Source organism: Lathamus discolor, chromosome 7, assembly GCF_037157495.1.
Source record: "Lathamus discolor isolate bLatDis1 chromosome 7, bLatDis1.hap1, whole genome shotgun sequence".
Taxonomy (NCBI): domain Eukaryota; kingdom Metazoa; phylum Chordata; class Aves; order Psittaciformes; family Psittacidae; genus Lathamus; species Lathamus discolor.
In genome coordinates this window covers 5,901,201-5,928,467 of record NC_088890.1, presented here as the reverse complement: position 1 = coordinate 5,928,467, position 27,267 = coordinate 5,901,201, and the positions used below count along the sequence as shown (strand labels likewise).

At 46.2% G+C, this 27,267-nt stretch overlaps 1 protein-coding gene across 1 annotated transcript; it reads right to left on the bottom strand.

Annotated features, from left to right (window-relative positions):
• Positions 1-392: 392 nt before the first annotated feature.
• NT5DC2 (5'-nucleotidase domain containing 2) lies at positions 393-27,267 on the bottom strand. The gene is made up of 14 exons (XM_065687180.1): positions 26,680-27,267; positions 18,767-18,951; positions 17,910-17,984; positions 15,945-16,000; positions 14,075-14,168; positions 10,230-10,358; positions 7,159-7,219; positions 6,397-6,499; positions 5,751-5,852; positions 4,505-4,586; positions 2,159-2,245; positions 1,525-1,665; positions 1,236-1,300; positions 393-760 (listed from the first exon to the last, which is right to left on the bottom strand). Exons 1-14 carry the CDS (start codon positions 26,960-26,962, stop codon positions 499-501), a joined length of 1,725 nt encoding a protein of 574 aa, XP_065543252.1. The 5' UTR covers positions 26,963-27,267; the 3' UTR covers positions 393-498.

The window sequence follows — 27,267 nt, the reverse complement described above, 5'->3', positions numbered from 1 at the left end:
TAACACTGCTGATGCTTTTGTCCTCCATGATGTGCTTCACTGGTTGCCCAGTTGGCACCCCTGTCCCCTCACTGGCCCCCTCCAGACTCATGAGTAGTACCTAAGGCAGGTACTAAGGCAGTACCTAAGGGACAGGTACAGCCCTGATACACCTCCTGTGGGAGTCTGTGTTGAGCTTCCCAAGCACTAGAGACTCAGGATGCCATTTCTGAGCCACATCTCTGCGCACAGAGCAGGCGGCAGCCGATTGTGCCCACCAGCACTGGCTCTCCACCTTCAGTGACTCGCACAGCCCAGAACAAGCACCCACCCTCTGCCCAGCCTGCAGAGCACCTCAGGGAAAGGGATGGAACCAGTGAAGGGGAGAAAAATAAACACACCACCTACATGTGTACGGAAGTGTCAAACGCCCTTTAGTGGTAGACAGAGGTGCTGCTGGCCGAGCCCCCAGCTCCAGGTACAGCCCCGCGCTGTGCTGCTGCCGGAGTACCTGTCCCCTCACCGGATATGCACCATCTCCTCCAGGAAGGGGGTTTTCATGCAGCCTGTGCAGAGCTGATCCATCCAGAGCGGAGCCTCGTGCTGCAGGGGGGTGCGCCGGGGGTAGAAGGTGAAATTCACGTCGTAGTTCAGCAGGCAGCTGATGGAGGCCATGTAGATGTCGGAGAACCGCACCAGCCGCCGAGAGAAGTACGTGGGGTTGTGGAACGTGCGGAAGATGCTTCCAAACTGGGGGTTGAACAGGTTCTTTGTCAGTGACCTGAGAGGAAAGAGATAGAGCGCTGTAGGTAAGAGCGTGGTCACAGATTCTTCCTGCTCCCATTCCTTGCCCCTGGGCCACCCTGTTCCCATTCTGGGATCACCCTAAGCACCCTTCCACCCCAGCTGCAATGCAGACCAGTCCCTAACGCAGCGAGTCTCTGATGAATGTTCAACGCATTTTTACTCTTCCTTGTTACCCTGCCTCCTACAGGCAGGAACCCCCTTGCATTGCCAGGAGGTGCAGCAGCAGACCCAGCCCAGCATTCCCTCCCCGCACAGGGTAACACCACCTCCCCTTTCCCACCCTGCCTTCAAACCAGCCCAACCTCACCAGCTGCAGCATTGCACTGCTGCTCCCCACCCAGGCAGGGACACCAGGGAGGATACAGGCCAGCACCACTGTCCCCAAAATAAATAGGCTACAAAACAGACCCAGTGCAGGCCTGGGAGCCCCCAGGAGACCTCCTGCTCACCTGATCTCCTGACGTTCCTTCATCCACTCCAGCAACACTTGCTTTGACTCTGCATCCTGATACATCTGCAAAGACAGCAGCAGAAAGCCCCACATTGTCAGCCCTGCAGGCCAGACCTCAGGGCTGACACCTGTAACTCACAAACCACGAGTCCATTGCACCAGGAAGAGGATGAGGTACTTTTGACAACACAGGCCAGCTGGTACGTCCCCTGATTCCCATGCTAAGCCCTAAACACAGACTCAGAAAGCAGAATATCGCCTGTGTTGCTCAGCCAGGAGCTGTTTACCTGCATTCTCTCTAGCAGCCCTGTCAGAGCCTGCTGCCAGGTCAGGGAGTGCATGTACTGCTCTGTGTTTATGATCCGAATCTCCGTCTCCAGTTCAGGAACGATGGCTCCAGTCCTCCAGCCATGACGCAGCATGAGGTCCTAGGGGTCATGGTGAAAAAACAACCACAAATTCACCATAAAGACTGAAAGCCAAAGACAACCCTGCTTCCTAAAAGAGTGGTCAGTTCCCATCATAGATTCTCACGGGACAAGCATCTGTGGCCCATGCCAGGTCACGCCAGTAACAGCCATCTATCTCCTGGCCACCAGGTTCAGCCGCATGAACCACCTACAGATGTGGGATCTGCACAAACTGCTCTCCTGTTCATGGAGCAGCAGATGGTCTTTACCCACAGAAAATACTTCAAGAGTCCTTTCTCCACTGCTTGTTTCTGCCTGACAGCAGAGTGGGGATGTTCGTGTGTCCTGTGTGTGCCTCAAAAGCCGCAGCCTGCAGAGCGCCCAGCACAGCACAGCAGAGACCCAAGCATTCAAATCAGGGCCCTGCCTTACACTCCAGCCCAGCTGCCACCACAACAGTCACACAGGCTTGCTCCCCCCTGCCGAAGGGCAGAGAGGCCTTTTCACTTACCGCCAGGTCGCTGTAGAGGTGGTCACCAAAGTAGAGCACTTTAGAGCCACGCCAGCCTGTCAGCCTCAGAAAGTCAAAGAGGTTACCCTGGAAGTAAAAGAAGCACAGAGAGAAATGTGGTTACAGGCCAGATGCCTCCATCCTCACTGCATGGTACTGGACAGCCACCCCAGCAGTGCTGTCAACACAGCTGGATGTGCCACCTTATCACATGCAGATGTGAACACTCTCATGAGATGTCCACCTGCTCACTCCCGCACCATCTAAACCCAGAGGTTTCTGTCCTTTCCCACCTTATTTCACTTTCTTCCCATGTGAAAACCCCCTGTACATCCCTCAGCTTTTCTTAGGCCTCAGAAAAAGGCAGAAACCCTTCCAAACCCAATAGGCAATTCATGGGAAGTTCTGTCCTCTAGGACATAGCAAGCCAAGAGGACAAAAAAAGGCAACAAAAGGAGGCAGTTTTAGAGGCCAAAAGTGAAAGACACCTACCTAAATTTGAAAACCCTAAGCAATGGACAGACAGAACCCCAGGTGTCCTGGTTCAGAAGTTGGTGAGCTCAGGTAATGATGATTTCATCTCACAACGTGCATCAGAGGTGAGGTGAGCACCATCATGCAAGGCTTTTGGAGTCAGGAGCAGCTGAGGCTGTGCTCACATCACTGACCACCATCCCAGCCCAAGAGAATAACACCACCCACATGCTCATAGGAACTGCTTCTCCAAGCCAGAAAGCCAGGCAGCTTGGGCAGCTTCACAGCTAAGCAAAACAAACCAAACCGCAAAACACAGCACAGAGCAGCTTTCAAGGCTTTCCAAAAATCCATCCGTACACAGAGGAGACTTCAGGGACCCCCCTTCCATCTCCACACAAGTTTTCTACATGAGTCACAACAGAAACAAAACCCACTAGGGAAGGAAAAGGCTTCATCAATGCCAGACTGGACAGTGCCAGCACAAGCAATCAATGCAAACGTGCAAGCCCCTCAGCAGCATCCCTCCAGCCAGTCTCCAGTGCCAGGAAAGAGCCAGCATGGATACCCAACAGCACCAGCCAGGACAAAAGACCCCAAACACAAGCCAGCTCCTACAACAGCCTACAGCCCTGCATAGGAGATGCCATCTCCATTCATAGGAGATGCCCACAGCACAACCACCATACAGCTGCACTGCAGGGACAGGAAAAGTCAGCTAAGAGGCCTCTGGCAACATCAGCAGTACAGCAAGGTCCAAGGCCACTAACGCTTGCCAGAAAGCATACTGTGGCACTCCAAGAAACCAGCGTGCTGGGGACACTGAACTACAGCCATGATACAGCCCTGTCACATACCAAGAACCACAGTTAGGCAACAAACTTGGTGCAGTCAGATGACCACTGTGGTGGAGGAGAACTAGAGAGGAGGCCAAAATCGCACCCGTCCCTCTTTCCTCCCTCGTCTTTTCCCTTCCTCAATGCACCATTCACTTAGTTGAGCAACCTGTGGCCACAAGATGTAGGTGGTCAAGAGCAGGATTTGATTCAGCAATAAACCCCATTGCTGAGGTGCACCTTTTCTTCTGAGGGAGTTGCCAACGCACTGGGAAACTTTGCCCACGGGAGAGAGACTTTGCATGAGCTCTACTTGCACGTTCCCAGTTCCTAGCTCTTGGCAGAGGGTGGGACACCAGCAGAGCACTTTCACAGACCCATCGGACAGACCAGAAGCTTCCCAACAGCACTACTCAAGGATATGACCTACTTTTGTACCACAGGTCAGGTCCCAGCTACTTGACCCCAGTCTCGCTAACAAGTTTCTTCCTGTGGGATTGGATATAACCAAGAACAAACAGTCCTAAAGCCAGAGGCAACTTGTTCTCAAGGGACAAACCAACTGCAGTGAGAACACCCCAAGGCAGCAAGTTCACCAGAGTAATAGTGCATCCTTCGGACACGCTTGTCCTTCAGGAGATAGACAGGAGCCAGGCTTTGTACCCTATTTGATCACCCCTGTTTCTCTGTTCCCTCCCCCACAAGTCCTCTTTTTCCAGCCTTCTGGAGGTGTGAGAGATCTTTTCATACACATCAGATTGCAGAAAGCTCTGCCTTCTTACCCTGAACTACCACACTCTTGAGAGCAGCTCCACAACAAGAGTTTCAGGACCAGGACACCAAAAGAGCCACGCGAAAGCTGCATTGTTGGCCATAGTGGACACTGTCAGAACAGAGCTCCTAGGGTGACGTTTCATTGTACATTGGGGCAGCGGGCATTCCAGGCTTTTCCAGTGACTTTCAAAACTGCAGATGTCTTATAAGCCCCCACTATTTCAAACTTGCTTCCTACCCCTTATGCACGCATTCACTTTACCTCTTTGTAGATCTTTCCTTTCTCCAGCTGGTTTATTTTGTCCCACTGCAGTGAGCCGTTATCATCCAGTTTTCTAAAAGGTCTGGAAACAAAGGGGGAAAACATCAACTCCTTTTGATTTTTGGCAACTGTCACCCAGCAACCACAACATTTGAACTGGAAAACTTTCCTACCTATGTAATAACTCCTAATAAGAGAATGAGAAGTGCCCTTCTGGGCCTTCTACACTACTTTCTCAGGGGAAGAGAAAGTGTAAAGGGAAATACCTTTTCAAAATGCTTCCATTGATTGTAACCATTCCATGGCAATATCCCTAACAACCCTTCTTGCTTGGCTCACCATCAGGAGGCTCCCCTCACCTTGGGTGTATGTACCATGTCATTCCACTGGCTCACTACATGAGTGGACCTTAGGCACCATGCAGCTGCAAGGTTTTATCTCCTAGAAGAGCAGATCATCATTGCTCCAGGCTACATTTGTAAGACCCTTCACCTACATCCCATGAAGAAAATCCTTACAAGGTCAGCACAGTTTATAAGGCCAGTTCATAGTTTACTCCCATTTATGCCAGTGGCCTGGGAAATGGGGGAAGAAAATACCTAAATAGGAAAGACTAGACCTCTCTTTCAAGGGCAGTAAATCCTGGTCAGTCATAAGTTGAGGCAGCAAAGCAGACATAAGCTCCCAAAGCAAATAATCCAAAGAGCAAAGCGAGGACAGCAGCTTGCCTATCCACTAGTCCCTTGGCAGCACCTAATTGATCACAGAACCCAGACACCATGGACAAAGGCTTCTAGAGCTGCCAATTACCAAACAGCATGCATGCAGTAACTAAAATAGTAGAAAGAAAGAAAAAAAGAAAGAAACAAACAAACCCACACACATATTTGCTGTGGGGGACAGGAAAAGGACAGATTTTGGCGCATTCTCAAGACCTAGAGGCACGAAATGGCCCGCTCCCATACACAGCATTCCACTCTTCTTTTCTTTCTAAAGATTTAAGTACATTATTACCCCTAAAAATCTAAGTAAGTTAAGCACAGACAATGACAAAACTGATGACAGACGATTTTAGAAACATGCTTTCTGCCTGGCACTACTCACTCCAGCTACCTATTCCCAGACTGGTCAGTTTTCACCTCCCCAAAGAGCGTCAGAGATGACAGTGGAAATGGAAGGTAAAAGGAAAGGGGCCCAAAACCTCAGCCCCCTGTGCAGCAGGGCAGTGTTTCCCCAGGACACGTACTTCCGCCGATCAGTGAAGAAGTTGGGCTTGTCAGCTTGCACGATGACCATGTCAAATAAGTCCCGCCAGTTCTTGCCAACCATGTGTTTCATTCCTTTGTCCCTAAGGGCAGAGGAACAGCAAAGTTAACAGATCCAGTACTCTTTTCTACCCAGCACTGCATTATTACACTCTAATTTCAGTAACAAAGAAAGCACAGATGGCAGGGGGGTGGAACTGGATGATCTTAAGGTCCTTTCCAACCCAAACCATTCTATGATTCTATGATTTGTGAATCCCCCAAGGGTCTCTCATCGCAGAGTGTTTATGTAGCACTTTGACTGTTTCACACTGTCCCACCCTTCTTCCTCTACCATGGGAAGTGCAACGAAACCTGAGAAGCAGCAAAAGTTGCTGGAGGTAATGGCAGCTGTCAGCTCTGTAACACTGTGGCCAGCCACAGCCTTGTATCTTCTTCAAAAATGTGAGATCAATGATGTGGAGACCACTGCGGGGTGCAGCATTCACCACAGCCGGTTCCCAGACAGCACCCTCATGAGTACTGCCACAAAAACCTCCACTATACAACTTCCAGATGCTCACCGGAGAGACCACACAACAGAGTTCTTGCTGTGGTGACCCACTGATGTGCAGTAATGGTACTCACACAAAGCTAAAGGGACTGTTGGTAATGAGGAAGAGTTTCTTCTTGTGGTTCACCAGTCGGTTTAGCACAGCATAGATTTCATCCCCATGCAGAATATACTGTTCTGTATCAGAATAAAGCAGACATCGTCAATCAAAACTGGCAAAAGTCATAACCACATGTCTTTAAAAACACAACCAAACCTAGCTCCTGTACCACTAGAGATGCAAAAGGCCTGAGTTAGATCCACCTCAGGCACGCACGTAGTGAACCACCATGGTGACAAAATGGCCTTCCTCATCTTCAATCCCACCCAGAGGGAAGAGAAAGAAAGACTGAGGAACTGAAACAGCTGGCAAAAAAGAGGGTTGACACCAAACCGTCACAAGGGACAGGCACAGCCACTCCAAGCCATGTTGCTACCAGGAGCTTGCTTTCTCCTGAGTGACCAGAAAGCCTTCCCAGGTGGTGCCTTTGCGTGTTCACATCATGCCAAGGACCATCATCCCTCACTAACAAGCTGAGGGAAAACAGAAATGCAAGCAATGAGGTAGCTGTTTCCTTCATTAAAATAGACCCTCCACATGACCCTAAATGCCACTTGTTTAATGCCACTCTGCCCCTCAGCTGCCTTTAAACATGCCGCAATCAAGTGTATTTTATTAAATTTTGTGTCCCCTTGACTCCTGTTACTGCGTGTAGGAACTACACATCTTACACAGAACGCCACACAGTATGAGACATGTCAAAATGGGTTCAGCACCAGAGCTCTGTTTAACTCACCCATATCTTTTTCAATCCATTTGTACATCACTCCTTTCACATGTACATCTCTAATAGCATCCTAAAGAAAACAGCAGAGAAAAATGGTTCGGTTTTACACAAGACATTCCTGTTTCCCAGCATGAAAACCTATTGCCACCACTGAGGACCAAAACAGTAATGACACATGCTCTCTTCTTGCTGAATGAACAAAAGCTATGTTAAGCTAAGCAGAGGACCTTGTACAGTATGGTTCACCAACATAAAAAGAAGAACACAGTGGCTAGCTCAGCTGATGCAGGAGAAGAGGAAAAACCTCAAAACCTATCTATCTACGAAAGCACAACTTCCTTCCTGCTCCTGGAAACCAGCACATGTTAACGCACTGTTACCAAGGCAAAACCAAGACTGCAACTCCAAAACCATTTACTGCCCCAGAACGGTACTGGCCCAGACACTAGCTGGCTTTTCTTTCTCTCTGTGCTTGTGGAAACAGCCAAATATAACCCAAAGGATGAGAGCACGGCCAAGGCGAACAGCAGCAGAGGAGAACATCTGTGATTCCAAAACACTTCCTACAAGCCAAAAGGGGCTACAGCTCCTGGCCCCAGAGGGCAAGTGGGCACAGGCAGAGCAGAATCTTCCACTGGGAGGGTGAAGGGTTTTTGCCAAAACGAAGCTGCCCACTTTTCAGGAGGGATGCGAGTTAAAACACACATTGTCAAGGGCATCCAAACAACCTCTGTTTTCCAGGCCAGAGGCCAAAATGCAACATATTTTTGGACACACCCAACTGAGATTCCTCCCAAGTCTCCATCCAATGGGATATGCTGGATAAACAAAATGATTTTCAGTGCAAAAACACATTTAGCAGTGTTTGTACATGCAAACGCCTGTTGGAATGGTACCATCTTCATCCCTGACCAGGTAAACAAATGCTGCCTTTCCCCAGGACCCTTAAATCCCAGTTACACCACATGAGCTTAGGAGCTGCCCTTTCAGACTGGATTCCCACCCTCGCGACCGACACTTGCTACTGGTCTCATGGCTGCGCTGGTGAAACCTGCTCACCACCCTAAAAATCCTTTCCTTCAAAGCTTGGAGAGAATCAGAATTTACATCCTAGATGGGGAAGATGAAAGAGAGGGAGTTACCTCTTCAAAACAATTTTAGGAGTCCTTCCACCATGGATTTGAATGGTAAAAAGGCAGAGGTCACATCCAGTTCACTAAGGGACTGCCTCATTGGAAAGAAGCTGAACAAAAACGCAGGAGAGCTAACAAGTTCTCTTGACCGGCACTGGCACTAACTGTGTCAAAACTACCTTTGCAGGGCAGAAAGAGATTCCAGTGTGCTCCTTCCCTAAATCCCTGCCCCCAAAAAGCAAAAGAAAGGGAAAGGAATAGGGAAAGGAAATTGGTAGCCTGGGGAAGTGTCAAACAGCTCAAAAATTCCTCCAAAGGAAAGCAGGGTAAACTGTACATTCTGACTCTCAAATATGAAGCGACCCAACTGGCATGACCAGACTACTTGGTTTACATGTCAGCTTCAACCTTTACCATTGCCTCAGGGTCTGCCATTTTGACTCAGTGCAGTGCCTGTAGCACCCAACCTGCTCCCAAACACACAGCTCTGCAAACAGGATTACCATGAAGAGTGTCAGGTTTAGACATGTCTTAACCCACTGTGAGCTGTGCTGTCATAGGGCGTGCAGAGTGCCAGCTGTTCTCAGACCCCTGCCTGTGTAGGCACAGAAGGATCCCCGTGCTTATGTCCCAGCTTTTCAATATAGATTTCAGGCATTGGCACAGATTTTCTGTCCTAGCTCTCTTCTCTTCCTACCTCACTCATTCCACTGGAATGACCTCATTCACCAGCAAAGGATGCAAAGAAAAATGCCAGGATCAGCAAAGTCAGGACTTTGAGGACTTGAGCACACCATTTGCACTGTATTGTCAATACATATTGAGTATGTATTAGGCTGTGTCAACCACTCAGCTGCTCTCAAGATTCCAATTACAAACACATCTTGACAAAAGCCTCAGGAGTCAGATGTATCCTCTCGTCCACTTTCCTCACCTCAAGAGCGAAAACAACTGCAGCATTTAACACCCTGGAAACATGTTAAGTTCTTGTGGAAACTGGCTGGCATGCTCGTATCAAGCACTAACAGAAGGTCAGAATGTAAGCTGTAATCCTTGGCTGCAGCAAACCTGACAGGGAGGATCCTTATCACAAAAGCAGCAGCACAGACGTGGAGCTCCATCTCCCTCACAAGAAGACTGAGGGATGAGTGTATGGGCTGCTGAAAGTGGATGAGCATAAGATTCCCACAAGGTACAAATCAAAAACCCCTCTCCATGGAAAAAGGTGTGTGATATGGCTTGGATACCAAGAAAGGTGCATCATCTGTTAACAGAAGCCACATAGGGCAGCAATCTCAAGCACTTACATCTTGTCTACAGCATTAACTAAGAGGTCAAACAATATCTCCAGCAGTGCTGATCATCCCCCACAGCCCTTTCAAATGCCAGGAGTGAAGCTGGAGGACAGAGTTAGCACCTTGGAGTAACTGGTTGTTGAAAGCCACTTGAAAACATCCCAAAAGGATCAGACTGTTCTGCAGCTACAAGAGGAATAGGTGGATTCTCACAGCTGGCAAGGGCAAGTTGCACAACAGTTGCTGTATAAAGCAAACTGTTTGGTACAGGGTCAGACCAAGCGTCTTTGAAAAATGAGATATTAACCAGAAAACATAGAACTTAAAAGTCTGCAAACCAGAAAACATTTACATGAGCTTTGTGACAGATCCCCCACAGAAGGATGTTCAGCCTAACCAGCCTACACACTCCTGCAAGAGAATGTAGGCAACACCAACGCTGGAGTAGACAGAAACCCAACATGTTCTGAAAACACAGCTCTGAATATTCCCTGGTGATCCTTTGATCTAAAGGGGCAACGAAGCTGTTCTACCAAGCTGCTCACTAACAAACAGCCCCTTAGGTTTGGGTACTGCAGAGCTCACAGATGCTAACAAAAAGCTCACAGTTCTGATGTGGTATGAGCTTTGGGACTGTTGACACTTTACTTACAGATATATCCTTGTAAAGGTGCACCTGGTCAAACTCAATGCCGTGAGTTATGAAGTAATCAATGACCGAAGAGAGCAGTGTCATTTCAGGAAGAGAAAAAATGTCCATAAACTGCTTAAGTGATGGACCCTGGAAAGCAAAAAAATAAATGAGATACAGTAAGCAAAAAATACTTAAAAAAAAGGAAAAAGGCTGAAAGCCACCAAACAACCTCCTATCACCCAGTGCCACCTGGAAGACATTCCAGGCTAACAAAAACACTAATGTGAAAAGTCCCAGCCACTCAGCAAGCAGCCCTCTGTTACCAACCAAAATACTAACGCATGAACACATGACAAGAGGGAGGCTTCACCTTCACAGAAATCACTGAACAAACATCATTAACAACATCGGGTGGAGGTGAAGGAATTGGGAAGTCAGTCCTAGACACTAACTTCTATTTCAACCTCACGCCCTCTGGGCATTAATGCAGGCAGCAACAGACAACACTCTGCTAAAGAAGCAGCTATGGCCCTTGCTGGAGGTGCCCCATCTAAACCAGTCTGTGACATTGGACATATGGACACCAAAGCTGCTCCAACCACATTCCAGTGAGGTTTCACACAGCAATGCAGGAATCACTGCAACAAGCAGTTGGTCAACACCTCTATGCCCCTGAGTCACTCCAGAAAATCCAGACTGGGCACAAAGAAGAAAAAAAAGAACTTCAGCCCACCCAGCTGTCAACTGGAAATGGGCAATTAAATTCCAACCAAGAAATAATTCATCTTGCATTAGGCAAGGTGGCAGCTCTCCCATACATTTGCTATTTTTATTGCCTATTAACCACAGAACTATCAGCAGGTCAACAGCCAACTTTGGCTCCAGAGAGTCCTTCCAGTAAAATAAAGCTTGTTTATTCAGTAGGTACCACCTGTGCAGAAGACCGTGGTGACCCTCACTGGTAAGATGAAGCTGGAATCAATTTTTTCACCTTTCATTGCTGAAGTGCCAGGTCAGTAAAGGGAACAGTTACTATGGTCTTGTACCTGAAAAACAATCTGGGAGGTGCATAGACCTCTCAGTGAACTTAGTCACCAGAGGTGCACTGGCAATCCAGCCTCATAGTGCCTTCGCTTGTCAGCTTTGAGAGACCCAAGACTGACAGCCTCAAAGTTGCAACTCTCTAGATAATATTCATCCACATCAGAAGGTATTTATTATAGCTATGTGACAGACAGACATGAAAGCAGCATCCAAAAGATCACAGAATGTACACATGGTGGAAGCTGCAAGAGTGCACATGCTGCCTAACGACAAACGCTTGTCCCTGTCATGACAGGATGTAACAACAGTAACCTCTCTTATTAAGCCTGGTCTTGTAAGGGCAGAACAAGGGACTGGCATGCTTTGCAGCACTATCTAACGGCAACAGGGAGCAACACAAACTGGAGTCAAGAAAGATGATGCAAAATGAGCAAGGGACTGACAACAGCATTTTGCCTGAGGTCTGTTACCGAAAAATGCTGCAATCAGAAGCTATGTCAGTGTGCTGAGGCTCATATAGTTTCCAGCCAGCCAGCACAGGACAACTTGACCTACTGCAGAAGAGCACACAAAGCACGCCCTCTGGTTTGGGCTACATACTGCACACAGTAGTGCTGCTTAGTGATACTCCATGAATCCTTTCAACAGACTTCTGTCCGTTTTGATGTGTTGTTGCTAAGGGAACGCTTCTCCCAATAAAATTCTCCTGGCAAACCCCAAATTTCCTGAAAACAGCTTCCATCTCTTTTTCTCCTGTTGTGGGATTCTGAGAAAGAATCAAGAGGGACACAGACAGGCAGCTCCTACTGTAAATCACAAGGTATTGCAGAGGGCAGCAGAGCAATGACCCAGCTTTCAAAACTTTAAGGATAGAGAAGTCAGTTAAATCTTTGATGCTAACAGCTAGGATTTACTTTGTCAACATTGATTTCATATTTTGTGCCTTGTGGCATTATCCTGCAAAGCAAGTCCAGCCTCCACTCATCCCATTTAGTGGCCTTGACTTCCTTACAGCAGACAGTGTCACAAGTAGGATGAAAACTGGACCATAGTTTTAGAATGCTACATATGCTTTTTCTACAAAAACCCACAAGTTCTCCACCTTCATGACAGCCGTCACTACTTCTGCCAGTGAAAGCCACACTAGCTGCACTGTCTAACCCTGGGCAAGATCTGTGCCTTCCTGCTGCAGGTGTTGGTGTGCTGGTAGCTGTCCACACACTCCTGACAAGAGAGGATCAAGAAAATACTTAAGGGAGAGTATTTATGCACTTCAGCTGTATCAGTCCCACTTGTCTTATGCCTTGCTGCCTGGAATCACTGACTGGCAGCCCTTCCTGTCAGCCATACAGGTAGCGATATCAGCATGGCAGACTAAGGAGGATAAGACCAAAGATCCCTGCTGAGGCCTCACACCACACCAATTGCACTGCAACAGCAGTGCAGTTAACCCAGCTGCTTTCCCACTAATGTGTTAGTGCACAGGCTGAGCAGACACTGCTGGGTGCAAATGTCATTAGCTGTATATACCTTCATTCTCCTTGGAATCCACCTATTTGTTTATGGAGTTCATTACATCATTAGGAGAGGAGTTTCACCTCTTTACAAAGAATAAGTTGCTATCTCTACTTCTGTGGCCAAATGTTATACTGTACTTTTCAATACCAACTACAGGAAAGAAGAAAACACCTGGTATGTACAAAGCAGCACAGAAAGACACCTTGGCATGAGCCAAGGTCCTACAAAAGGCCACAGCTCAAAGCAGATTTCATGCCTACAATTACTCAAAAAGAAAGGTGAAATCACCTCACGTTTTCAGGAGTGAGGAGAGCTGCAGAGCAGGAGTTGAATGGAGCGCAGTTTACAGACAGATAACAAATGCTAAACAGAAACATCCTATTTCAAAGCTGGAAACAACCCTGGGCTATAAGCAGAGTATACACTTATCCAGAAGCCAACCACCCAGATTAATTGTTCCCGAGAGAGAGAGGAATCAAAAAGTGACCTTGCTGGAGACTTCACACAGCAGACTCTAAGGGGTATTACCAGAGGAAGCTTGCCCTTCACAGTCCAGCTTCCCCTAAGGCAACTGAACTAACAAAGGACAAGAAACAAAGCTGTTCTGGGGGGGAAAGGGATGTGAGGCTCTGCTTGCCCACTGCACCACACTAGACACTTGAGGAAGAAAAATCTCTCCTAACTTCCTCTAGTTCAGGCAACTGAAGGATTTCGATAGCTCCTAAGGGCACAATGTCAATACTTTATTGTGACAGTAAGCGTTTCTGCCTAAAAAAAAAAGCCCAAAACCCACACTCATGGATGCCAACCCTATGAATAATAGCCACTGAGGTGTGCAAGGGGATCCCTTTAATGGAAGAAAAAGAACCATACCCAAAACCAAAGAGAAAGGCACTGCAAGCACCCTGCTGCTACACACACATATGCCCCCTCCTGCACAACTCACTGCAAACAGCATCATTGCAGGCTGTCCTGGTAGCTTGGAAGCTAGATTTGGCCAAGGACCAAGCAGAGAACATCTCCCTATCAGTCTCCAGAGCCATCAGTCTCCAGAGGCTTTCAGCTCTAGGCCAATAGCCCTGGTGTTTAGGAATTATTCACAGATGTCTTTCACATGCTAAACTGCTAAATAACCTCTGGGGCAAATTCCCACTAGAACAAAAACACACACTGCAGGTCACTAGGGACTAAGCCTTTTGGAGTCAGAGAGAGGCTGGAGTCATTTACGTGCTCACACAATTCACTTTGTTTTCATAGCTCTTAAAAGCTGCTGCATCATAGCACTAAAGGGCTTACAATACCTTGCCATAGAAGTCGCTCATCTGGTACAGGGGGATGTGCTGCGTACCACCATAGAGTTCGATTACCTCTTCATCAGGCACTGGTTTGAGCCCTCTAGACACAAAACAACAGAAATAGTTTGTCAATAATCACCAGTCTGCCCAGAGCTACAAACCATGGAGAAAGAGAAAATGGGACAAACAGGCTCCTTTCTAAAACTCACACATTTATCTTGCACAACAAAGACAGCCAGAGAGCCAGACAGCTCCATGGCTTCTTAAGATTCACATAAAATCTTTCCTGAGACATTCTTCAGACACCTTGTTTGCTTCTTCAAGTTAATCGAGGGGCTTTATCCACATTCCAGCAAAGTTCAGATTCTTCTGAGAGAGAAGAATCTCTCTGCATGGAGATCTCATGCAGGCTTCTCTCTGCATGCTGTCAATCTGCTGACAGGACTGCCCCACCAAATCAGCCCCACGACCTGACTTTGGCTCTGCTGGGTAACTGTAGTTTTGGAGGCTGCTTCCACAAGGTACATCACCATTAAAAGCAGTGGAAGAGAGATTTCTAAAAATGAAGTTTCCTTCCTATTCAGTTTTCCTAAGCAAAACAAGTTCTTTGCTAAGACCATTCAACAGAGGTCACATTTTTCACCTCTGAAACACGATAGTCACAGGTATCATCAAGCACAGATATCATCAAGCACAGGCATGGCTATGAGCTGTATCACTTGTGAACATCAGGTTATCTGACTGCTGCACATTTTGCCTCTTGCACAATTTTTGATGGCTGTTTACCCAAGCAGTCAGCAACTTTCCCTTGCTCCTTTCCTATTCAGTCATGGTACAGCCTCTGAGAAGCTAAAAGTTGCCTCAGTTGTGCTCAAAAGCAAAGGGCAGTTTAGGAAAAGGACACTTCAAGAAGGATAATCACAAAATGACACTACGGGAAAACAATACAAGTTTTCACTAAAATCTCTTGCAAAGCCGAGTTGATATATGGGGCAGTACCAGGCCCCTCTCTCCCCCCTTCAAAAGCTAGCACTCAAAGAAGCCAATTCTCTTTGATTATGAAACTCCCTTCTTAATATTCTTAGAGTGTTTACTGTAACTTGAGCTTAACAGCAAAAGGGCAGAGTTCAAGAAAAAAACAACATTGGCTTCCATGCTCAGGAAATACAACACAGATTTACAGGAGCTTTGCTACCAATATCTATGAATTACTACTTCTTACACACTAACCCCCACTCCACTTTGGGGTAAGGTTTTCTCCCAGTCTCCAGTCTCTGCATTGTTTCAGCCCCTTACCAAACACACATGCAGCTTTCCTTGGAGGACAACAGGAGTTAAAACCTAGGCCCTAAACCGAGCACAGATCCTGATGCATCATTACTTCTGTTGACGTGTCTGCATTGCTTTAAGGTTTTACTTGCATTATTCGGACCACTCCCCTTTTAGCTTTATGAGAAGGAACAGCAGACCATCGCTGGGATACATCCCTGCCTGGAGAAGACAGGCCTGTATGTGGACCACCTACAGTGGAGTCCTTTCCTAGGAGTCCTTTCACACTGTTTGCTCACAGACATTAACCCAGGCGTGCTGTCACGTACTCAGACATCACGCAGAGTACGTGACCAGATGTGTTATTAACCATTACAAAAAGCTCCAGGTCTTCCCACCCACACTTGGCTTGAAATGCTTGAGAAAAATAACTCCCTGCAATTATATGCCAGGTAAGCATTTGAAGCAAGCACAAACAGGATAAGCCAGATGAGAGTGCGCTCTCCTCAAAAAACCTCACCCCATCTGCCATGAACATATGCTAAGATTTAGTAATCCCCTTTTGCATATATGAACATTTAGAAAATGATTTTCAGAATGGACAGACCTATATGCCGTCCCCAGCTGGACATAATGGAAAGCATCGATCTTCATGAGAAGACTCTGTGATAAGGGAGAGACATTTACTGTTAAAAGTAAGTTTATACTAAAACCTTATTTATGTTTCAAGTTCCACACAAATTACATTTAGAAAATAAAATTCAATATGAACATTCCACATTTACGTACTTAAAGCTGTACTTAGCCTCCAGCCACTTTCACACACACTTACTCATACTGTGACTTATAACTGGCCTCTCTGGCAAAATATCACCTTTCTATGAGCCAAAATACCACTCTCTGTTACACTCCAAAGTTTGTAGATAGGGATGCAGTTGAAAAAACAGAGAGAACAATGTTTCTTTGACTCAGTCGCTTCTTATCTCTCTTCCAAAAGCACACACAGTGCAAAGAAACTTTGTGTGCACAACAGATCTATTTCTTGTCACATTTATCTCAGCAGAACGAAGTGGGCAAATTCTGGTTTAGGGCTCAGCTGCACCAAGTCATTTTCTTCACACAAGAGCTCTCCCTTCCACCATTTCTCCCTGTCCCCATCAGAATTCAGCAAAGATGCTCAAAGATGTTCAGGAGCATGCCAGGCTGCTAACATCAGAGCTTTCTGCACATTTTTTGTATCAGACTCACATATTCATGAGTCATCTCTTCTCCACCATCCATCATTGTGAAGCGCTAACACAAGTGCTCAGGCATCAAAAGCAGCCTCTTACTAAATTCACAATGCTCTGCAATTTGAAAAGGACACAGCATCAAACTATTTGTGCTGTCTCTACCACAGTGCAAGGTAACAGATTCCACAGAGCATTCACAACCTTCAGGCACATTCTTTTGTTATGATACCGTATCATTGTAGCTGGTTACACAGCTAGTGGGGCAGACCTCCCACTAGTTTGTGAGGTGCACAGGCAAACATGCTGACTAAGGCATTACCCAGCTTTTTGTGTCTTTTGCAGAATCTGATCTAAGAAAAGAGAGTTCTCACCTTCTGCTCACTCACTAGCTTTGCTTAGCTGGGCTAGTCTGTGTTTTGCCAATATATCAGCCAGAGATTTAAACAGAGAAAGAAACTTCTCAGAGTCTCTCACAGATCCACTTTGTGAAGTCAGAGGTATGGGTGGTCTGCTGCCATGCTGCCACCAGAGTTAGGACAAAAGACATGGGAAAACTCTATACAGTGTTTTAATTCCTTCTCTTTTTTTCCACTGCTGGAGAACAGCACACACACACTCCAACTCCAGCCTGTATTGCTGCTTCCCTGGATTTGCTCAGAGCCCAATGTGAGAAAAGCTGCTACAGTGAACCAACTTTCTCTGCTGGGCTCCCACCTGCCTCCTGGCTGCAGCAGCCAGCATGACATCATTGGGCATAATAAGGCTTTCAGGGAATCTGTCCAAAGCACTGAAAAGGGTTAAAGCTAGTGCTTGTACTTTGCCTGTGCTCCTAAGAAGCATGCATCTCAAGCAGCTTGGATCTTTTTCCAGGCAGTCCTATTATTCAGGGTAGGGGGTGGGGAAGGCTTCCTACAGCATTCTCCTGACAAGTCGTTTCTATTCTTAGAGTAAGACATAATGCCACTGCTCCTGGCAAATATTTGTAGTTGCAGAATTGAGGTTTGTTGCTTAAATTTCCTGAAAGACAGAAATGATCACACAAAGAAGCTCAGTTTTCTATTTATTAGCTGCAGAATTAATTGACTTTTAAACTGGCAAGGCTTGTTTACCAGAGGTCTTTGCTAGAATGTCCCATTCTGCTAGAGACTGCAAACATAAAAGACATCTTTCCCTTGGAAGGTTTATAAGCAAGAAGAACCCACAAAATGAAAAGTACAGACACCTGGGCTCACTGATAGCTTGGTGATCAATGTTACTGCAAGCAATAGCAGAAAATATTCCACTAAAAACATAACCCAATGGAAGACAAAGCCCAGGAGATTGAACTTTGTATAGTTTACCTTTTGTACATCATAGTGAAGTCCACGTATGGCAAACCCTGGAATGTAGTCATACTTTGCAAGCCCTTCTGGATACTGAGAAGACAAAGAGCAACGTAGTTAGAGGCATAAGCGTTTGATTATCAACAAAATCATTTCACCTGTTGAGCCTGCCCAGTCCAACTAGTCCTCTCACCCCATGCATAAACTGGACAAGGAACAGGTGCACATCATTTTGCCACTTCAACAAAGAAAATGGATGACCAGAGAAAGACATAAGGAAAAGGATCCCCAAAACTAGTTTCTCTCATGTAAGGGACACTACTGAAAGTGTAACAGATTCACTCAGGCAAGTGAGGACACTTCTAGTAAGCTCCATTCAATGCATATATTTGGCAAAGCAGTGGCACTGCAGAGCTCCTCTGAAATGAAAGACACAGTGAGAAGAACATGCACAAGCCTATTGCAAACAAGATGCCCATTACTGGACAAGCTATGCAGCATCATTCACATTGACTCGCACAAGTCAAGTCCTGTACAGCTTCAATGCTGCTCCACACTTCATGTTTATGCACCGTGTGTACCTCGAACCAGCAATTTTGTAGGCATTATTGCCATAGTTAAGTAAAACGGATGAGATCTGTCTAGACTAAGGCTCCTGCTCCATATTTATAAAACCTCAGGAACGCATGGTTAATTGTCTCAAAGGAAATTAATTCCACGGACAGGCAAAACTTTCTGCAATCAAAGATTGTGAAACATGAAATTTATCTCAATAAAACAAGTAACTGGCACATGTGCACAATGCAGCATTTTGCAAGCACGTCTGGAGTGTAGCAATAAGCTTAATAGAGTGGAAATCTTTAGCACATCATTACCTTGAATTGTTCTATTAGGATGTCTCTGGCAGTATTGAATATCATAGAGTGTAGTAAATTAGAGTACTGTGCTAATGTGTAATCATAGTCAAAGCCATATATCTCAACATCTCCCAGGCTGATCTCATTGTTTGCGTAGATGGCTGCCGGGTTGAGGAGATTGCAGACTCCTGGTGGAAGGAGATCTAAGAGAAGGGAAAGGGGAGAGGTTAGAGAAACTGTAAGGAACACTGAAATTTCAACTTTTCATTGTGGACCTGAGCTGGAAGTACCACATAGCAGCAGCAAAGGAGCACAGTGCTGCTGCCGCAAACTCACTCAAATAAACCTCCCCATGAAAAAACTCACTGTGAGACCTCTGGCTGCGACTGGGGATGAGTCTTTCACAGTAAGACTGACCTTTTGTGTCAGGAAGCTGCAAAACAATGTCCTCTCTGGCCTACATGAAGCAAAGCAGACCGAGATTTTCAAGTCTCAAATTTCTAGCTCCCTGCAGTTTCATCAGCAGCTCACCAGCATGGAAGGCAGCTGCAATATATCACCAGGAAAACATGCACCCCTCACTTAAAACTTGAGCAAGACAAATAGGCTCCTCTGAGAAACCTGGATTACCTCAAATTAGAAATGGTGAGGTTTCTCTTTTGGCATTTTAGGTTTCTCACAGAAGCAGCCAGACTTCACAGAGCAATCCTGCAATCCTGTGGGTACTGTTAGGGCTTTGTTGTTGTTGTTTTGTGGGTTGGGTCTTTTTAATTATAAATTGGCAGGATAAAACAAGGTTTTGTACAGGCACCAACAAAATGTAAAAATATCCACATTAAGCTAAGCTCTTGGAGCACGCAATGCTGATAGCAACAAGTTATCTGCTTTCGTCTGATAAACAGCTGTGGAAACAGCTCAGTCCTTGCACGTGTTTTGTCACTTCAAAACAGGCTTACTGTTCAAGATGTTTGTGAATAACACTTTGCTACCCTCACCACTGGGAAAATGGGGGTTAAGTGACCTTCCAGCTGAACTACCTGTACCTTTTTTTGTCAGAGCTAGTCTAGTGAGCAGAGAGCTTTAGTGGCACTACAATGGGAGAGACAGGAACAGACCCTCGCCAGGCTTCCCGCTCCAGAGAGCAAGATGAGAAAGAGTAATAAAAATAGTTCCCCATAGGTTGTCTAGTCACTTCCACACTGGGGGACAGAGAGGGGAAGGAGCCATTTCCTCCCTCCTCAAAGACAGGTAATTTTCTCTTTGAATGATAGGAAGAGTGCAGACAAATTCCAGATCCTACACAGCGTCAGTGGGCAGAATTTTTTTTCCCTTCCTACCTTAACTTCTGGCTTTTAGCAAGAACCCCTGTGCCAGTTCTTTAGTGCTTCCTTGCTATAAAACCAAGTTTCATCTGAATCTAGAATAAAAAAAATATTATTAGAAACAGATACCAGCTATTCCCAATAAAGACTTTGTCTGGAATGATTACAAAATTTAGGTAAAAGCCCAAAGTACATTTGTGAGCACTAATCCAAAGAGGTGATCAGAGGAGGATTCAGATATACCATAATATTTATTTTTCAGGGGAGAGACACATTACAAAACATACCCATCCCTCTCTCCTCACTGTCTTTCCTTTGGCCTTCAAATACAATTCACCAGACCAACTAGAGAGGAACTACTAGAAAAGCAAGCAGCATTTTAAGGCAGAAGGGTTGACTTACTGCCTACACAACAGGAATAAGAGTTCCCTTTCAGTGATTCTGCTGGTGGCAAAGTTCCTGGAAGAGGCTGAAGAGAGCAGACACGATCAGAGAACTTTCCACTGGGATTTTGAAAGATGGAAACCATAAACAGGATTTGGATGACCACAACTTTCATCCTCCCATCATAAACAGTCTTTGCACCGTAAACAAACAGAGCTCCACTTCCTGTCCTCACCTCCAGGTAACTTGTGGGATGATCTTTTTCCAAGCATACACTGGCATTTGCAGGGTGCTATTTTTCTTTCTCAGAAGGAAAATGACACATCCCTAATCACATCACAGTGCACATGTGCAGCACTTTCATCTTCCTATGAAAGCTTTTATTAATACAACAAATGCACCCCACTTGCTGCTACCGTATCCCTACAGAGAGGTTAAGCTCTTCCAATATTCATCATTTGCTAACAGATTTATGACAACACATTTTGATAGCCTGAGAGCAGCACAAAATACCATTGTCTGAACCTCATCTATTCTTTCACAGAAGACATGACACCCATCTAGATTCAACAACAGACACAACTTATGCAGAAACACACTCAGGAAAAGCTCAGTAAGCAGTACGATGTTGTTAAAAGGAAGGGGTAGTCTGAGATTCACCAAGAGCATGAAGTGAGTCTTAGCTGTGATCAGAAGCATAAGCAGTAACTGTGCCACAATATGATTTATGAAGTATATTTAGACCCATGGGATGAAGTAATATTCCTCCCTGCCAGCCTTGAATGCACGGAGTCTCTCTGCTGTTCTCTGACAGCCTCCTGCCCAGATCATTTTACCCCACTCAGATATTTTGCCACTAACTCACACGGCATGTTCTCTCTTACCACATAAGGGCTGAGAAAAGATGCATACACTAGCCAAAATGCTTTCTCACCATTGCCTCACAAGTGTTCCATACGCACACTTCCTGGAGCAGCGCACATCTCCTTGCTGAGTTTTCTATCACACATCATTGTCCCCAAACCAAATTGCAGCAGCTTGCTGACAGCTTGCTCTTTCCACGCTGTCATCCTCCATCTTACATTTACAGTAGTTTCAAAGTCATTGAAATCCTAGAAAGAAAGAAAAAGCTCTGGGTTTCAGTCCAGAGACCCATGCTGCTGGTTTGACTCTGTGTAAATGTCCACTTGCAGCACCCTCCTCAATAGAGTGGTAGGAGTCCCTCCTTTTTAAGTTCATGCAGACTTTCTGCAGGTTCAAACTACCTCAGGGAAGGGGCAAAAGGTGGGAGCACATGCAAGATCAGTTTCAATGTGAGAGCCCAAATATGCCTGGTTTACTGAGCCAGGTATCAAGAAGTTTGGATTTTTGTTAGTTTTGTTTGTTTTTTCGTTTTGGTGGATTTCGGTTGGTTGGTTGGTTTTGTTGAGGGGTTTTGTGTTGGTTTTTGTCTGCATTTTGAGGGTTTTTTTAAGATAATCCCAGTTTGGATTTTGTTTTGTTTTTTATTTTGCTTAATCACCTGGTGGTTACAAATTGTGAGTGCTTAAACAAGTCCTGGGCTGCAGACTTGGGTGCTGCTGCTCTGCTGACATTCAGCATGTAACCTGCCAGGGATCTCTGCTTCAGTTTGCATGGCAATTGTCAAGTCAAAACAGACACCCTCCAGAAGCCTATGAAGACGCCATTTTTCAAGCATGATAGCTTTTGCTTTTCCTCTGCAAAGACACCGCGTAACAGATTGCTGGACAGATATGATAAATTACAGCAAGAAAAAAAACCCAAACAAAATTAAAACCACTTTTGATTATTAAAAAAGAATTATAATCCCATCTACCCTTTCCATTTGAGTCCTAGCTGGAAATGAAGACAATACCACAGATAGTCACTGTCTACTCAGCACTTCACCAAGGAAGTGTGATCTAAGGAAGAAACGATATGTGTCCATCTGAGGAGAGGGGGGAAAAAACAGCTCTTGCAATACGTACAAACCCCTGGAATCTGCATACTTGCACAATTTGCTCTGGTTTGCTACTCTGATGGTTTTAAAGGAAGTGTTTGCATATCCGTGGTACATGGTGAAACTCAGCCAACAAAGGCAGAGCACAAGAAAGCTCATGCTTTTTTACAAGTGGGTGTAAATGCAAGGTAAACACACAATACCTCCTCGCTTTACCACTATGAGGCCCTGAACAGCTGGTTAAATTGGAATATCTTCATAACAGCACAAGTGTCTCTTCCTAGGCAATAGCCCACACTGTTAGAAAGCACTAGCACTCAATCCCCAACAAGAGAGCAGAGAGAGAAACAAAAGCAGGTAATTAACTGTGTGCAACAGTCAGAGAGGCTAAGACACCATATGGCCCCTTCTGATGTGAAAAATGCTCTGGTCAGGAGGTGCCAAGCACGTCTGTGCTTTTTTGAGCTCCCTGGGGTACCAACAACATCATGCAGGAAGCATTCCTTTTCTCTCAGCCTCAGATCCAGCATGTTATTGAAGAAGAATACCTAAAAAAGGCAGCTCACACCCTTTGTACTCCCAGAGGTCCAATGCAGCAGACATCTGCGCTATTTTCTTTGTAAGACTAGTGAGGAAAAGAACGACACTAAAAAGCAGATGGCCACCATCCTCCACGTTCTTCGTGAATCAGAAAGTTCCCTTTGCTCACACTGACTTTCTAAAGGCAAACCACCAGTTTTCCTCCCTTCCAAGTACCTCTTCATCCTTTTGAAGTGTTGTTTTGTACCATTTCCTGCAAAACACTCCAACTAGATGAAGTAGATGCTTCTACCAAGAGGAGAGAAAAGGAAATATTACTTAAAAGAACATTAAATGATAGAGGAATCATGTTAAAAAGAGTGCTGAAAATTACTCTGGAGCATAGTCTTGAATTTATGCCATTGTGCCTAAGTATTCTGGGATTTCTTGCCAATAAAATACACACAAACTAAAAGCAACATTAAACAAAACCTGTTTCATTCAAAAAAACCCCGCATTTTTTATATACACAAAGACACTAGACAAATACTGCTGTAAGAGTTCTTTACAAGAAAAAATGTTTACATTTAGGAAAGCAGAATTAGGAAGTTAATATAGCCGGTCACACTCGCTCATTGTCATTCCCAGTCCCAGCTCAGTCTGAGGATGCCACAACTCATTCAGTGTGCAAGCTCCCTAAGCAATTTGCAGGGCATTTATCATCATAGCACTAGACTTGTTTCCTGGTTTGGCAAAGAGTGAGGCTTTTAAATCTTTGTGTCTGCTTGAGATTAGTGACACAAGCAGAATCAAAATGTGCTGGATTGCAAAAACTCCCTCTGCACCACACCAGAATCACCAATGCACTGATCATGCAGGGGTCTCATTTTCTCTCCCATTTCCAAATGCGATGGGCACATGTTGCTGACTGTGGCTTGCACCACTTAGATGCAAAGGTATCTCAATCCACACAAACTAGAAAGAGCAAGGACTACCTCTGAGCTACACTCTCAGCATTATCAATACCTAACCAAGTTCTTGCTGTCTGCAGGCTTGTCTCTACTCTCAGTAGTTCTCACATTTAAGCACTCTCAACCTTGTCATGCAGAGGCAAGGAGTTAACATTTGTTACAAAGGTTCCTTAGGAAAGCAAACCTATTGTAACAACATTTACAGGTTTGAAAGATACAGTTAAAAACATACACACTTGTTCACAGCTAAATCCTCACTCGCTTGCCAATTCCGTAGAGCTTCAGGATTGGATGTTTCCTAAAGAGAAGACCTCATACATTGCTTACTTAGAAAGCATATCAGCCTTCCTTGACACTTCAGATGCCATCAAATCAGAATATAAGTCTTGCTCAACACTACCCCCTGACAAATCCAATTACATTTTTCATTTGGGCAGAGGAAAGAAAAGAAAAGCACATTAAGTGTAAGAAGTAGCCTCAACTTCTTGGCAGGTAATGAAATTTGGTCCTAAATATCAGCTGCAAAAGGCAGAGGGAAACACTAAGAGAATGGCTTCTCTTGCACCAGCACTGAGCAGATTTCACCTCAAGAGCACGTTTTGTGTAGCTATGTTGTGCTGTCATTTGTATCACCACTCTCAAGCCTGCCAAGATACAGATGTGTTTCTATGAAGCTGAGAACTTCTGGTGCTGAACTACAACCAGTGAACTTTACTGCACAGAAGCTCTTGTCCTACACATCCTGCCCCATCCAACCTGGTCAGTATTTATCATTAGAATCTCTTCCGTGCAAAAATGCAACACTGCTCTATAAATCAGGTCCTAAGCAAGAGCTGGTTTGAAAAATAAATTCTGCTGGCAGAGACCTTTCTCCAAAACCAGTAGTCGTTAAATGACAACATTAGGCAAAGGACCTCAGAGGTGGAGTTTCAGAGAAGGAAGGAAGAAGGTGGTAGCTCAGAAGTCTTCTCAGCCTCCATGCTGATGAGTATTGAGACGTGATGATGTTTTCAAATCCACAACCCACCACAGACATTCACCTTTCCATCAGCGTTAGAAATTAAGAGCAAAAGAACAAACTGATGAACATTTTGCACCCAGCAATTCAGTCATCAAAGCAACAATTAAAACCAACTTGTACCAACTCTGTTTATGTCTCTTCTTGACAAGACTTGAATAACAGCACAGTCTTGAAATTTTGGTTTGGAAGCTATTCTTTAAACAATTGAGGGCCACCTCATTCATCATGTCCAATAGTTACCTGAAGGTTTGTAGAGTCTGCTCTGTACTTCACCCAACTTCATTTTGCCTTTAGTCCTGCTGATTAACCTCAAGCAATAACTGTACTCCTTGCTTCTCTACAAAGCATAACTATGTGAATACAAAATTCATAATCTCCCACATAGTAAACTGAGGTTTTTCTCAAGAGCCAATAACACAGCCTATGAACATATCTGCATTTACTGTTTCAATACCATTATGGAAAAGAAATAAATAGCCTGTGAGGATATTAAGGTTCAAACACCATTACAAGTCTTGCAAGTTGGAATTTCTCTCAAACAGTGAGGCTAAAACTCAGTCTTGGAGCAGGGACTCAACACAAAGCCACCGTCCTCTGTCAGCACTCTGTACTGCCTTAGCGGCTCAGGCAAAGGAGCTCACATCCTGCAAAAGCTGGAATGAGCAGGCTGAGTACCCAACAGATCAGCAGCCAGCTCCTTTACATTTGTGCATCATTTTATGTCAGATCTCATGTACTGGGAGATGGGGAAGGAGGGAATGACACAACTTGTCAATCTCAGAACAGCAAGACAGTTCTTCTAGATGGCTAAGGCTGGCTGCTCTCCTTTTCCAAACCTTCAGATAAACAAAAGCTAAGGGAGAGCTATTTAACAGCAGACAAAGTCACACTTCCTAGTTCTACAGTGCTTACCTTTAGCATTCCAAGAATCAAGAAACCAGCAGGAAAAGTTCCCTGCCCTTATGCCATGAGAGCTAATTTTTCACATTTTAAGAAGCACTCAACACAGTAGAGGTCTGCTGCTGACCAAAAGACAACAGTCCTGTTTTACACATGGCCAGATTTGGCCAGTGGCACGGATTTTCTCCTCCCTTGGCAAGATTTCAACGTATCTGATGGAACAGCGTAACTTCTTGGCCACAGAAGCAAAAACACACATGCACACATGAGTAAAAGGTGTTTTGCATCTGTAACACAAACTGAGCTCAGGATCAGGAGACATCCCAGCAGCTGTAGCATCAGTCTTCTCCATGCTCATCCTTGTGCCAATGGCGAGTTACAAGTCGGACCCTGGACTTCTCACCACTTCAGTCATCATCCCCGCTTATTCATCCCAGTGTAATCACATTTCTCTATGCCAGCCAATGGCACATTTGAAGAAAATGCCACAAGCCCTTCATTTAGACCATTTGCCACGACTATACACTTGTTAAGGTGGGCAGCTGTGAAGAGCCCCAAATACTCTGCATGCCGTGAAACACTGAGACCAGCCGAGTGATCTCTAGAGAGGGAAACCCAAGGTGGGGAAAGGAAGATTGAGGCCAGATTTCAGAAGAAATCAAACCATTCCAGAGGGCTCCCGGGTGAAGAAGGCGTGTAGATGGCATTGCCAGGCAGAAGGCACAACAACCCGCACATCCCCAGTTCTGCAGAGCGGGGAAAGGCACCAGGATGAGAACGGGGGGGGAAAAAGACAGGAGAAAGGCGAAGCCCGGCAGGACGTGGCAGTTCCAGCGCCCGGAGGCGGCCCTTACCGTAGACCAGCTTCTTCATCTCGTGGTACCTGGCCCACAGATAGGTCTTGGTGTCGGCTCCCTCGGCCGGGAGGGGCTGGCTGCCCACGGCGGGGCCGGGCTCCGCGCCGCGCCGGGCTCTGCCGGGGCCCGCCGGGTGGTGATCCCGGGGCTGCCCGGGGCTGCCGTCACCGGGGCACTGGCTGGCTTTGGGGCGGCAGCTCTGGCAGGAGACGGCCACAGCGAGGAGCCGGGGGGCAGCGCCGCTGCCCCTCCTCAGTGCCGCCATGCCCAGCGCGGCCATGGTCACGCCGGGCGCTGCAGCCTCGGGGCAGCCCGCACACGGCCGAGGCTGGCTCCGATCAGCTCCGCTCCGCTCCGTTCCCCGCCGCCACGGCCACAGCCCGCAGCGGCACCCGCCGGGCGGCCAATCCCCGCCGCCCGGTGCGATGGGGCCGGGCAGCGCCCCGCCTCCGAGAACTGGCTGGGGGGGACACGACAGCGACCGGCGGCTGCCCGCGGCGAGGGGCGGGCGAGGGGCAGGGGGCCCCGGGCAGGCTCCGCTCGCCGCGCTCCCGCCCCTCAGGCGAGGGGCGGGGGGCGAGGAGG

What these genes read in the sequence shown, in the direction of transcription:
- NT5DC2 (XM_065687180.1), bottom strand. Translation starts at nt 26,962, where the DNA reads ATGGCCGCGCTGGGCATGGCGGCACTGAGGAGGGGCAGCGGCGCTGCC. An exon ending in TTCACTATGATGTACAAAAG is followed by an intron (nt 16,001 to 17,909) that starts GTAAACTATACA and finishes CCCTTATCACAG; the next exon opens with AGTCTTCTCATGAAGATCGA. An exon ending in TTCTTCACTGATCGGCGGAA is followed by an intron (nt 4,587 to 5,750) that starts GTACGTGTCCTG and finishes CTTTGTTTCCAG; the next exon opens with ACCTTTTAGAAAACTGGATG.